A 13959-nucleotide genomic window follows, 5' to 3' on the forward strand; every position below is an offset into this window, starting at 1 on the left:
AGCAGTTATCGTCCCTCTGCCAGTTTTCATAAACAAACCTTACTCCCTTGAAATCAATCTCTTTATTTTAGTACCCTTTTTATGGATACCAAGAGCTCAGAGTAGGATAAACTAAAAAACTTGCCCAGTTAAGACGGGTCTCTTTCTTTTACAAGTATAGAGCATAATAAAATAACATCATAAAATTTTTATGAAATTGACACTTTTAATAATATTTAACTTATGGTTTATAATAAGTAACTTTGAAGTGAAAATAGGGCACATTCATATCTTCAATTTTAAACTTTTTATGTTAAAAAAGTTTATTAATGAACATTTTTTAGGTTAGATTTGGCTGTAAGGGGCGCTATACTCCACATTGCACGCTGCCCGCCAACTGGGCTCTGCCTCTTAATTAGCCAAGCTACTGTGGGCATGTATCCTTCATCAATAATTTTTATGGTGTCTTTTAACCAGTGTCTTAATAAAAAATTAAATTCAATTAAATTCAAAGCACTCCAAAACCATGTTCTCCCGCTTGGCTATGAAAAACTATGAGTATAGAAATGACAAACTTTCCTTAATCTTGGCAAAGTAACGACTAGTAATTTTGTCTGCAATTAGCATTTCCTTAACACTGTCCAAGCTGTACTTGACACTCATGATGTTGTGAAATAATTGGCTTAGATACCGTCATCTAAAAGGAATGGCATCTTTGCACAGGTCTAAATCAACCCACTTCATGGTAGACTTGTAAAATGTGATTAAAAGCTTAGAGATGTAAAAAGATCAAAAATGCAGATAGTCCATTACATAATGCTCAGGTAGCAAAGCTCTTCTCTGGTCTGTATAATGTTTATAGCCAGATGAGTGGTTGCGTCTTATCTTACTGGTGGGTATGGGGATGACGCCCTGCATACATTAAGTGCAGTCCCATTACTGTAGAATGACCAGGCATTCTGTAGCGCAACACTCTAGCAACGGAGTCATATAGAAGCATAATTAAAATGAGCGGTAATTAGGCAGCGTGTGTCATCACCTCGATAGAATAATAAGAGTTGAAAAGGGTATATCAGTCGTTTGCCAGGAGGTTACTGTGAGCCTGTTGCCAACATTCAGATTAACTCATGGAATGATAGATGTCTACAAAAGATTAACTCAAAAAACGAAATTGGTCATTAGCCTTGCTAGCTCGCTCTTTTTTCTTTTGCAGGTTCTCAGGCTAAAATGCTCAAGGCCTCCAATTCAAAGAGATCAAAAGTCAAGGCTTGAAGTGACACCTTTTTAAAACCTAATGTTTTGTGGTTACCATATTATTACCATAGCACCTCATTCTCCAGCATAGAGAATTGCCTGTAGAATGGGTAAGGCTGGTTCAACTAACCATGGTTAAGAAGCCTTGGAAACATTATTGCCCCACTAAATACTACTACTACCTGCTACTAGCAGTGTGAGTTACTCCATAACTACCTCCAACTGACTGACTGATGAGCTGGCTGACGTATTGATGGATGCACAGACAGATGGACTGTATGGCTGATCAGCTGACTCACTTATAAACAATAACAAACTGACAGACATGCCTTGTCTTTCACCTCCAACAGTTATATCCAAGTCACTAGGTGTGTACTAACCTGCTTTCATCAGGCCCATGCAGTTTAGTGGTATGTCTGAGTATACCCTTTCACTTCTGGTTTTCTTGTCTTATGCATTGCGATGCATGACAGAGCAGGAAATAATATTTTTTTTATATAAAACGTAAATTAAGCTACAATTTAAGACACTATAAACCTGCAAATGCATTGCTAAAATAATTAGCCCGCAGTAGCCTCTCGACAGCAGTAAGAGTTTTAAGGTGTTTTCTCCCCTTGTACAATTACCTATAACTTAGATGTTCTTGACTCACTGCTAGCCAACTTTTAAGCAGTTACTGGTGGAGTAATGAGTAAGACTCACCCTGTCCGCATATCCATATAGGCTCTCTACTATAAACCTAGTAAGAAGTTGTCCTTTCTTTTCTACATCCTGGTGAACCATATTCGTAAGTCCTACAAAACCATGCACCTTGATAAAGGCTTACGGCTGTCTGTCGGAAATCGATAATGACCTGCATTTTAGCGATGCATGCTTGGATCGAGCAGTATGGTAGAGAAGAGGTGACCGGTTCTCAGTATCTACCACTTCTGGAACTATCAGCTTAATCTGAAGGGATGCCAGTGCAGCACATCCAGTCTGACAGAGCCAGGTAGCCATTTCATTTGCCCACTGTTCGAAGGACAGAGGTAGATCTTTAACGTGCCCACGTTGTCAGTGTGGCTTATACTTAACAAGTATCAAATAAAAAACACATTTGGCATTTATTTGACTAATAAAAAATTCTACTATAAAATATAGATTTGCTTTTTGGTAAGTATTTTTGTTATGGTAAATTTTAAACTGCATAAGATATGCTTTTGATGGTTGATGTTTAAACTAGGCTATTATCTAATGTTAGAGAGAACCATTCGCAGGTAAATGATTTCTCATCTAAATCTTTGTGGCTGCAGCAAAATCCCACTTCTGAACCAGTAGACATCAAAGAAAATATTTCCAGTGAGCTTTAATCGCCTGCCAATCTGAGATTTTACACTTTTTAATCTGATCAAATGCCTTGCAGCAGCGTACTTACCTATCAAATGGCAGCAGTCCTAGATAGAATCTAAAATACATCTACGATACAGAATCCAACAAGCTCCAAGTAAAGTGGCCCTGAAAATAACATACAGTGTTTTGACATTCATTAGTGAGGCAGAGGATAGCTGCTGCCTGAGATCTCTTGGTATACACTGGATATGCAGTGCAATTGGCAGCATTTATGCATCGTTAGCAAAGCAATGGTCATTATACATTTTTTATTACCAAATTGCTGCCTTATGACTCGGTATTATCATATTAGCACTCCATACCACTGCCGCTGCCATTCTAGCATCACATATGTAGAGCAACTAGGCTAAACTAATAAACGCATACACAGATAAACTGCTACTCATACTTCTTTGTAAAACGATACTTTGTTTGAAGTACTCCATCCGTTTTACCTCTTTTCTACTTGAAAAATGATATGAAGACATTCTTGGTTGCGTAGCAATTATTCTCTCAAGTCTAAACATTAAGTGGTTCCTTCTCTGACTCGGCTTGTCAGTGGAGTCTTACGTAACACCTTATTATAGTTAATATGGAAAGCAACAGACATACCTGTACCATGCGTGACTCTCGAGCAACAGTGAGTATTTGAAAAAAGAATCGAGTGCATAATGAATATCAGATATCTTCATAATTCTGTACCGCATCAGTAATTCTTTACCCATTCATGCATTACGATGAAGTCTCTCATAGACTGAGCTTCTCACAACTCTTTACACTCTAAATCAGGGGTTATCAGACACGCCCACAAAAACATCAGCGTGTGACATTAGACCCTAGTCTTATTTCTGATATCAAATAACAAAGAGAACAGTGGGAACCCAATTACTGTGCTGTGATTAAAACAGAGACGAGAGGCAGAGCATTGTCATATAGCAAAGTGCAAGCGGCTTCTAAAGTAGGACTCAAAACTTTGTAAAAAAAATTTTTTTCAGTGTCAAGTTTGGTTCTGAGATAATTTGGAGAATTGTGTTTTACTTAATCCTATGTCTGAGTAAACTCAGATTTGTAGTTTTACTTTGTTTTTCTACACTTTCGATTAGAAAATTTCGTTGCTTTGTCCGTAATATGTTTCCAGCATAAGTCCAAAGTGTCAAGTCAATTGAACCACTAGTTTAGAGTTATCGGCATCATACCCGGGGGCATTTCTAACTGACCGACTGACTGAAATGATAAATGGCTGCTGACAGGACATTAGCGTCTAAGATCAAGGAACCTGCTTGTACATGTACAAAACCTAGCACCTTAATGATAAAGGTGTTTGGTTGAACTGGTTGGATAAAGGTGTTTGGTCTGCATGTACTTTGTACATGTTCAAAGTACATGCAGACACGTACATGCACATGTCTGCATGTACTTTGTACATGTGCATGTACCAAGTGCATGTGCAAGTACATGTGCATGTGCATGTACATGTACATTCTCCACATGTACATGTGCATGTACATGTGCTTGTACATGCACTTGGTACATGCACATGTACATGTGGATGTACATGTACATGCACATGTACTTGCAGACATGTGCATGTACATGTGGATGCACATGTACATGTACATCCACATGTACATGTGCATGTACATGCACATGTATATGCATGTACAAGGTTAGGCGTCAAAGCATTAAGCTGGAGTAGGAGTTACTGTCAAAATGGGTGCATGATAGACTAGGTTCTTAGATTCATATCGACCATTGTGTGCTAACTTGTAAAGCATTGAGGTTCTGCATGAATAAGACCTACTAGTACTACTATATAATGGGCATGGTCAACTAATGAAAAAATTAGTCTGTGTTTTTAATGTTCGGTAATTTAGCCAAGTTCGGTATGTTAGGTACACTTTGCGATAGTTTTCTACTAAAAAAATTAAACAGGATTTATTTGATGTTCACTCTATGTTTAATGTACCGCAATAATTTTTAGCTACCTTTTAGCCATAAACATACTAGTACCATGTCAAGCTGGAGAGCTGTTTTAGAGAGCCAATAAAATTTCAGTGCGTTATATTTTTTGTTATATTTGGTTTTGTTATAAATATTTTTGGCCTGTTTTAAAGAAGTGACATACCATATATATGTAAGGAGTGAGATGACTAAAGTAGACTTGGTAGAGGACTTAATGGTAAATGTAGATAATATATACTGAGATTCGTGTCTGTCCGCCTGTCCATTCATTTGAAGCCGCGGTGGGAGTTCGGGTAAAATATTTCATTGAATGAGATTTAAATTCACAACAGTCAGTTTACTGGACCAACATTCTACCAAGTGCACCAATCAACCACAGACTGGCATTTGAGAATAACTGTTATGTATAGTTGTTACTGATGCTTTCTCATGCACACTCTACTACCAAGGTGCTATAATATGAAATGTTTTGTGTATCAGATAAAGCATCTCTATTATCAATACTTAGGGAGTGTTAACGAGACTTGTCGCTAGGGTTAAAAATATGCGATGGTTTCCTCAGACCCGTCTGTTGACCATAACCAGGGTGATATAACCTTAAGATTACACACATAACAAGAAAATTTATGGTAAACAGTTGTTGAGATATGTCAGAGTTGTCTCTTCTTGCCACTGTGTGCAAGTAATATAAGATATATTGTTATGATCAGTCAGATACAACTGTGGTGTTTCTTTCCTTCAGCATGCAACTCATGCCTATAAGTATCTCTATGGACCAGCTATGAAGTTGTGAAAGATATGCTCTCTCTGGCACATCCAGTTTCAGGGCTTCGAAAGGCTGCATAGACTTCAAAGCTGCAGGTTGGGTCAGCACTAGGGCTTGGAATAACTTTGAATCTACCTTCTGTCTAGTGACTAGTTCAGACTTTGCAAGTTCTTCAGCTTTTCAAGCTTCTGGCATATATACTTCTTGGCCTTTGTCAATCTTGTCTGGCTAACACCACAAAAAGAATTCGAAAAACTAGTAAAAATTTTGTTATTCTCTCATATGATATGGTACATTATTATGTTATTCTCTCCTACAGATATGGTTATCTGTACATACAATATTTCCAGAGAGATATGGTTATCTGTCCATGCAATAATTCCAGAGAGATATGGCTGTATATATGAGCATACAGACTTATGATAAGCTCCATTGGTTTTGAACCAACTTTTTTGAGGTTGAAGGTTAAATTCTATTGACAAAAATTTATTTCATTCTCCACTAGTCAAGGTTAAAGAGTAGAGACTAACAGCTGATTCAATAGCTCGAGAGTTTCTTTGATTGAGTAGTCTGATAATAATACTTAATATAATTTCTACATATACCAGTATTTCTAATATTAGCTGAGGGCCTACTCCCTACCCACCCTTTAGAAGTCAGGTGTACTCTATACGGCAACTCCAACTTATTTACATGACCCTCAGAAGACTGTCAGCAGTATTAAAGAACAGTTTTTAAGGACAAACTTCATTCTTAGCAAAGTATGTTTTGCCTAATGTACATGTATGTCCAAATCAGTTTTTCTGTATTACATCTGTTTAAGTAGTTGCCTGCTCCTGACATACAACATTTGAAAATAGATTACAAAGCCAGGCAACTCCACATATACTTTCAATGTAAGCGGCTTTTTAAAGCCAACTAGAGGCAATGAACTGCCAGCAACCTGTAAAATCTATAAGACAAAATCATCTGGATACAATTTAAATAAAGTCGGCAGTTAAAGATTTTGTGCCACATTTGACATTAATAACCAATTAATGTTTTTTGTACCTGTTACTAAACAATTTATAAAGTTAACACGCCGACAATGTGTAGATATCATGCTAGTTGTCACAAGTCTTAGTCATATAGGCTTATTGATGTTTTTACATCAATTCTACTTGAAAGATTTGAACAGACCATTATCTCACCTTTGGGCATAGAGCGCAGAATAAAACAAACAATAGAAATGAAGGCACAAACCAATAACTAATAAGATTAATATTAGTAATGATAATTGTAATAATAAGAATAATAACGGTGACCACACAGAAAAAGGTCAAGAATTTGCTACTAAAATATTTGCTACTAGAGAGAGGCATAAATGCGGATCACGGTAAAGGTAAGAAAGGTAATGGCATGCTTCTACTTGATCAGCCAGAGAAAAAAGGATATATTAAGAGAATACTTGAAGTATGGAAGGATTGATAAACTGGTTGGTATAATAAACCAAAGGACTGCAGACTGGCTTGGAGTTATCAGAAGAAATGGTCTAATGTCTCGTCTCGAGCTGGAGAGACGAAACACAGAATTTTTAATAGAATACCGCTTGCAGAGAGTGAAGACAACTTACATGAAGGACATCACAGGAAAGAACGTTCACAGAAGGAAGATTATAAAGAAGAGAGACAGCACCGTAGAAATAATAGACATAATAGAAGGACTGAAACAATAGACAAACCATGAGAGAAGACCAGCAGTGTACAGCAACTAGGACAAAGCCAAAAATTAAAAATATATAGGTAAAACAGAAAACCGAACAAATAAATGGCGCAATGGCTTTGGTTGGTTTGATCTATGCAAGAAATTTTATTCAACGGACTGAATGCCATAAGAAGAATGGAGATTACCAACAAGAAGCAAAAGGAACCACCCTGGAAAATGTCTAAGATAAAAGAAGTACACTGTATACAGTGATATACATCCGCGTGAGTACATGGGATTAACGCAGTTTGAAGAAAGATCTAGAGCTATCACCATGGAGAACAGCAGAACATGATAAGGTTCAGGCTTATTGGCTGAAAATACTGCTTTACCCATGCTAGAAAAAGGCACGCATAAAGATGCACCGACCCATTGGACGACAGCTGGTTGAACGATGTTGATTGTGGAAAGCCCAAAAGAAAGGTAACATACGATCTAATTAAAGGTCGATCATGCAGTTCCCAACCATATATTAAAGACTGCGATTATCTAGGAAAGTATTTGTGAATATCAGACCAAGAACAACATACTACGGTGGAGACAAAAAGACCAGCAAGAAAAGTAGAGAGGAGGAACATCGGCTGGTGCTGGGTAAAATCCTGATGAGAGTGAGTAAAGAAAGGGAAACGGATCCAGTAATGGAATAGATCGACTACACAACATTCATATTACATGGTTGGCATACATGGTTAATATCAGTGTTTAGCATAGTGGAGATATCAAATAATATCAGTGAATTTACAACAGAGAGGATGGAAGGATGGAGAACATACAGTGGTGTGCAAAATTATGGCAGCCCCTTTGTAAATTGTTGGCCGATAGCATCTCTTGTTGCATATCTGATCTCAAACTAGCCTAATTTTCGACATCTATATACCATTTTGAGGCTAAATGTATGACCCTTTCATTTAATTTGGTGAAAGTATTCGTTTGATTGTTTACAAAAAGTTAAAGTGCTTAATTTGCTTCTAATTTCTAAACTCACTGTAAACTTGTCACTCGCTTAATCACCCCAAACCGAGTCTTTGAAGTATTTCAACCTGCTCAATGTTGTACAAAATGTTGAAGACATGTAAGAAACTCATCAACATTGCAAAACTATTTCAAAACTACAGTATCACAAATCCATCCCAACAATGACCAGTTGGCTATAAAAGTCGGCTCACAATGACCAGCAAAATCATTTTAAAATTCTATCACAACATGAGGTTGGCCAATGAGAAGAGAGATTTAATCATTCACCTTCCTCAGCAAGGGGAATCAAACAAGCAGATTGCTAAGGAGGTTCAATGTTCCATGAAAGGTGTTGCTGGACTTGTCAACAGATGGAAGTCGACAGGCACGACAGATGATCGTAAAGGCAGAGGGAGAAAACGCAAAAGCTCTACCAGAGATGACCGCAGTTTGGTGCGACTTTCACTTTCTGACAGAAAGAAAACCAGCACTGACCTGCGACGAGAATGGAAAGCGTATACTGGAGTAGAAGCCTCATCTTCATCAGCGAGGAGAAGACTGATTGAAAATGGATTGAGAAGATGTAAGGCAAGACGAAAGCCACTGCTGTCAGAAAAGCAGAAGAAGAAACGTTTGGCAAGGGCCTTCGGACCTCAATCCGATAGAAAATTTATGGCAAAAAGTGTGCATGGAAATTAGCAAGCGCAAACCTACTAGCAAAGAGAACTTATGGAGAAGATTATTGAGGCCTGGCATCACATAGTGACACCTGAACAAACTCGAAAGCTGGTTGACTGCATGCCAAGGCGGTGTCCCGCTGACATCAGAAATAAAGACTGGCCAACAAAGTACTAGACATCAATTTTAAACCCAATGGCCCTTTTCAGGGCCACCATCACTTGTACAAAGAGTTCAGTTTGTAAGTTTCCCTCAATTGAGCAATGTTTGCCGCTAAACCAATTCGAGCACTTTCACCATAGCAACAAGTTTTCCATCGTTAGAAATATATTTTCAGTTATAAAAAAGCAGTTGAAATGTGCCAAGATTCAACTGCATCTTTGAATTTCTCACAAATTTTTGAGCAAAATGATGTATAACATTGCTAAGTTTTCTTGATTTTAAGCACAAAATTACCAATGAAATGAGACGCTTGTCATATTGAGCAGGGAGTTGTCATAACTTTGCGCAGCACTGTATATAGAAAGTGAGTGACAACAGTTTGGAGAATAAGTTGCAGATAAGGTGGGGGATCTGTAAGGCAGTTGGTCACTTACGCTTGTGATGGTAATAATGTCATCCATGACTACACTGAAAAGGATAAGACCAGGCTATAGACCACTGGCCTTGCATGGATGACCTCGAGGTTTATAAAAGATCAAAGAAGGAAATAGAAACTATCATCCATACAGTAAGAATATCCAGTGACGATATTGGAATGGAATTTAGACTCCCGTAACGCTGAGAAGAGGGGACGATAGAAACAGATAGATCAATACAACTACTGTACCAAACTGTTGAGAAATATAAAAATTAGGGGAGAGGGAAGACTGCAAATATGTGGGTTTATTGAAAGCTGATGACTTCATGAAATCATGAAGGACAGAGTAAAAAAAAAATTAGCGATTAGCAAGTTGCTGAAATTAAACCTTAATTTAAATAGCCTTTTTCAGTAACCATACGTGTTATTTGTTAGCTGTTTATCTGTTTAGACTTAGAGCAGGCATTGTAGCATAGAGGCGAAAAGAGTTGAAAAAAATACACGGAATAATACAAAAGTTGAAGATCGTATACCCCAGGATTTATCCGAGGTTCGATGTTAACAGGATATACGTAGAGTGGGAGCAAGAAGAAGGAATAATGAGTATAGAATGAACTGCGAGTAATGCAAGTCACAGGCTTAAGAAATACACAGAGGCTATTGTGGTGTAGCCTGAGAACTGTGGGGAGAATTATCAAGAAATTATCAGAAAGCAAGGATGGACAACTGCAGTGAAAAAGGCTCTACTTGCCTCTACTCTATTCGCTTTAGCAGTAGCAAGGCACCTGTGTAGACCGCCATTTTTTAAATGCCAGCCCAATGACAGGTAGTATGCAGTGACAGGCAGCGAATGTTAGACATGTCTATTCATGTCACCTTGTGTATGAGGGCAGCCAACCATCAATAAGTTTTGCAATAAAGGTGGTACATTTCATCAGGACGTATTACTTACTCGCTTGCGTAACAGAATAAGTTGTTGAACTACCTCAGGAAAGGGAAGAGAAGTTTGACAATAGACTTGGAGTGTGCACAGTAGCAATTCGACTAATCGTAGGTTGATGTCTAATACCAATGCTAAAAGTTTTGATCAAACAAGTTACAATTTTTTCCAAAATACTTTCTAAAGTGTTGCAAATTTTGCTCAGAAATTATGTCAACCTGATTTTTATTGGTTTTTTGAGTTTGTTTCATCAGCCTTGTTGAGGTAAGGGCCAAATTTTATTGGCTAAAGTCGATGTGTTCTAAGAGCCGCATGGAAAACAATAAATTCATGCACGACACTCGCTGAGTAAAGAAAACTTGAGCACAGGTAATAAGACTTCTATTATAGTAGTTGGAACACCTGAAACTATATATAATACACACCTTGTCTTGTCTAACTGAAGTTGGAAATAGCACGTCGTTTGAGACAAGTAGTAAATAAAATTAGGAATGCATGCATACGGAGCGACTGACTCGTGTGAATGGTAATGCTCGACTTTTCGCTAAAACTGGAGGATTTTTAAATCTATTAGCGATAAGGCTTGCAATAATAGTAATAATAACCTCACCAATAGTATTAATAATAACAACAATAGTAATAACAATGACAATAGTAATAATAATGACAATAGTAATAATAATGACAATAGTAATAATAATGACAATAGTAATAATAATTATGACAATAGTAATAATAATGACAACAGTAATAATAATAATGACAATAGTAATAATAATAACGACAATAGTAATAACGACAATAGTAATAATAACAATAGTAATAATAATAACGACAATAGTAATAATGACAATAGTAATAATAATGACAATAGTAATAATAATGACAATAGTAATAATAATAATGACAATAATAATAACAATAGTAATAATAATAACGACAATAGTAATAATGACAATAGTAATAATAATGACAATAGTAATAATAATTATGACAATAGTAATAATAATGACAATAGCAATAATAATAATGACAATAGTAATAATAACAACAACAATAGTAATAATAATATCAATAAGAGTAATACAAATAATAATTTGTATCATCGCAAGCCTTGTAACTAGTACATCAAATATTACTCCAGAATACGTAATCAGAATGATGTATCGCTACACTACCGACTGGTGGAGAAAAGTACTATGAAGGCACCAATGATCTTCATCAAGTAGAATGTTTGTTTTCAACATACTTTGTGAGTGCGGCAGAGCATCATTATAAATTGGGCAGGTGTCGCACTGGAGTCTGACTCAGACTCCAGTGCGACACCTGCCCAATTGCTCAGACTGTCTGAGCAATATATATTAATAACAGCGTGTGAGTAGTTGGTATGAACACATTGTAGAGCCAGTGATAGGAATGAGAAAACAAAAAAGTCAGTTCGATTTTGTATTCACGCTGAGGACATCTTACAAGCCTGCAGGCCAGAAAACCTGGTGCAAGATTAAATGATCATAAACATATGCATCATATACATTGCAGTGCAGAAAAGTGCAAAGGCTGGATGATTGAAAAGTACCAAAAGATATCACACAAAATTATTATTTATAAAATGTTACAGTGGGCCTATTTGGAAATAGCGGAATAGGAAGCAGACCGCTGCTTGGAATGCCTAGAAATCAATACACGATACTAGATGAAGCTGAGAAAACCAGCAACAGCAATAATAATAGTAATGATAATGATAAACGATCCAGGAATCAGCACTTCTAGAGACAGCACAAATTCTCAGAAAAGCGCTCCCATATTATTCAACTATGTGACAACCCTCTGGTCCTTAGATGGAACTTAGGCTCATTATGAAACTAGTCACATGACCGTAGAAACTATATCCCTTAATAGTACCAATCATTATAATCCCATATTTGCTTTTAGCTGGGACAGTAACCAGTTCACGATGAGGGTTGTCCACTATTCTACAACCTTACTGCTGGATGAGAGAGGAATACCTTGGCTAAACATTCCTGTCACTTGTTGGGGTTAATCATGGTTGATTCTCTTTCTGGGGGGTTCTCCCTTAGTCCTTGAACAAAGCCGAAATTGTATGGCAATCATCAGTTTTTTGTTAAGGTGCTCTCCCTTAGCTTTGGGTTCTAACAAAAAACATCCCACAAAGCTTTGGTAGTCCAAATAGGCATCGCGTACCAAGCCACTAGTTGGTTTACATAAATACACCAACTGACTCTAAACTTATTGGTGTTCAATATACAAACTGAGAGAGATGCATAGCCATGGAGGTCTGTTGCGGCCATGGCTGACCAATTGATGACGTCGTTTCTGAAAAATATTGGGTGAACGGAAAGGAACCTGAAAATGAGAGAGGTGCCAGGACTTGGTACTGGACATGGCTTGAGCGTGGAATGGTAAAACTTAGGCACCCCAATTGGAGCCTTTCGGTACAGAACACAGAATTAAAAGTTTGATGACTCTATGGACCATAGATGTGTAAAGGACTAAAGGTACATTCTGATGCAGCAGACGGTCTTATTGATATCTGCTACAAACTGTTCGAACCTAATCATATTAGAATAATGGCAGTTATCAACACCAGATTAAAATGTGACAAAAACTGACAGTCATAATCTTTACTATACTAGGAGCCATGGCCGTCCGTCCGCCTGTTTGTCTGTCTGTCTGTCTGTCTGTCTGTGTGACACCATGGTGAGATGTTCGAAAAAGCTTTCATCACAGAAGGTTTGAACTCATGACTTTCAGCTTTGTATACAGACACTCTAACAACTGCAACATCTGACCAATCCCAGAGTACCAGAATAATTGTACTTATACCAGGGTTGTGACCATTACAAAATCATTACTTTACATAACTGCACATTGATAAGTACTCACTGATGCCCGGATGAGATATGCATTGCAGTTGTAGTAAGATTTTCCTGGATGTCTAAACTGATGTATTAGCAGTATTAAGTATGTCACAGTCATGCAATATAATTACATTATGTACTTTTACTACTACACAGTCAGTATTGGTCCAGTGGTGTTATTGCCTAATGCACAGTGTGCAATGCTAGATGCAATGAAAGTGTTGCTAGTGCGCATTTCACAGTGCATGATCAGTTTATAATGCAATAAAACTTTTGCATTATACTGTATGTACATACGCAGCACATTTTCATGAAAACTCATCACAGAATGAAGTATTAAGTTAACCTGCTGCTCAGACTTGAGTGAGAGTAGCCACACAAATTGATCACAATTAGTATGTTGCATATGGTTGAAATAAAAATATGCTATGGTTTTAGTATATGTTAAAGAAAATACAATGCAGAGAGCCTAATTTCATTGATCGGAATGGTGATAATGTCTGACTCCCTATTCTGAAATGATATAGAAGTTAGAGTCCAAGTTCATGCGCTTGCTAAACATAGCATCTGAAAGTTCTGTACAGTACAGACATTTAAAAAGTCAGCAGTGCGCAGTTGCAGTAAACATGCAGTTTCAAGTTTTGAACAGTGTGCATTCCCAGTATGGATGAAGTGCTAGGTTTCAGGTTAATTGTCAAAGAAGTAAATGCACAGTAGATCACACTGGGCAATTTGAGGTAGAAGCCCAGTTGCAGCAGCAGTAGATGTCTACCGCGAATTAGAAAGTATAATGTACTGCAAAATAACTTACAACTGCACTGCAATGATGCAGTGCAGTTCTAATGCGTCACAACCT

General features: G+C 37.3%; 2 protein-coding genes across 3 annotated transcripts in view; one reads left to right on the forward strand and one right to left on the reverse strand.

Annotated features, from left to right (window-relative positions):
* The window catches only part of LOC137389931 (uncharacterized), a 45786-nt gene extending 43764 nt beyond the window's left edge, over nucleotides 1-2022 (reverse strand). For both annotated transcript variants that reach the window (XM_068076122.1, XM_068076121.1), the window contains exon 1: nucleotides 1936-2022. In XM_068076122.1, coding sequence (XP_067932223.1) covers nucleotides 1936-2016 — 81 coding nt within the window. In that variant the 5' untranslated portion in view covers nucleotides 2017-2022. The remainder of the gene's footprint in view (nucleotides 1-1935) is intronic.
* A 6253-nt stretch (nucleotides 2023-8275) lies between these two features.
* Nucleotides 8276-8725, forward strand: LOC137390555 (uncharacterized). Its single transcript, XM_068076883.1, has one exon. It carries the CDS (start codon nucleotides 8276-8278, stop codon nucleotides 8723-8725), a length of 450 nt encoding a protein of 149 aa, XP_067932984.1.
* Nucleotides 8726-13959: the final 5234 nt, after the last annotated feature.

The sequence above is a fragment of the Watersipora subatra genome, chromosome 3 (genome assembly GCF_963576615.1).
Source record: "Watersipora subatra chromosome 3, tzWatSuba1.1, whole genome shotgun sequence".
Taxonomy (NCBI): domain Eukaryota; kingdom Metazoa; phylum Bryozoa; class Gymnolaemata; order Cheilostomatida; family Watersiporidae; genus Watersipora; species Watersipora subatra.

Coding starts and splice junctions, on each gene's coding strand:
- LOC137390555 (XM_068076883.1), top strand. CDS start 8,276: ATGAGGTTGGCCAATGAGAAGAGAGATTTAATCATTCACCTTCCTCAG.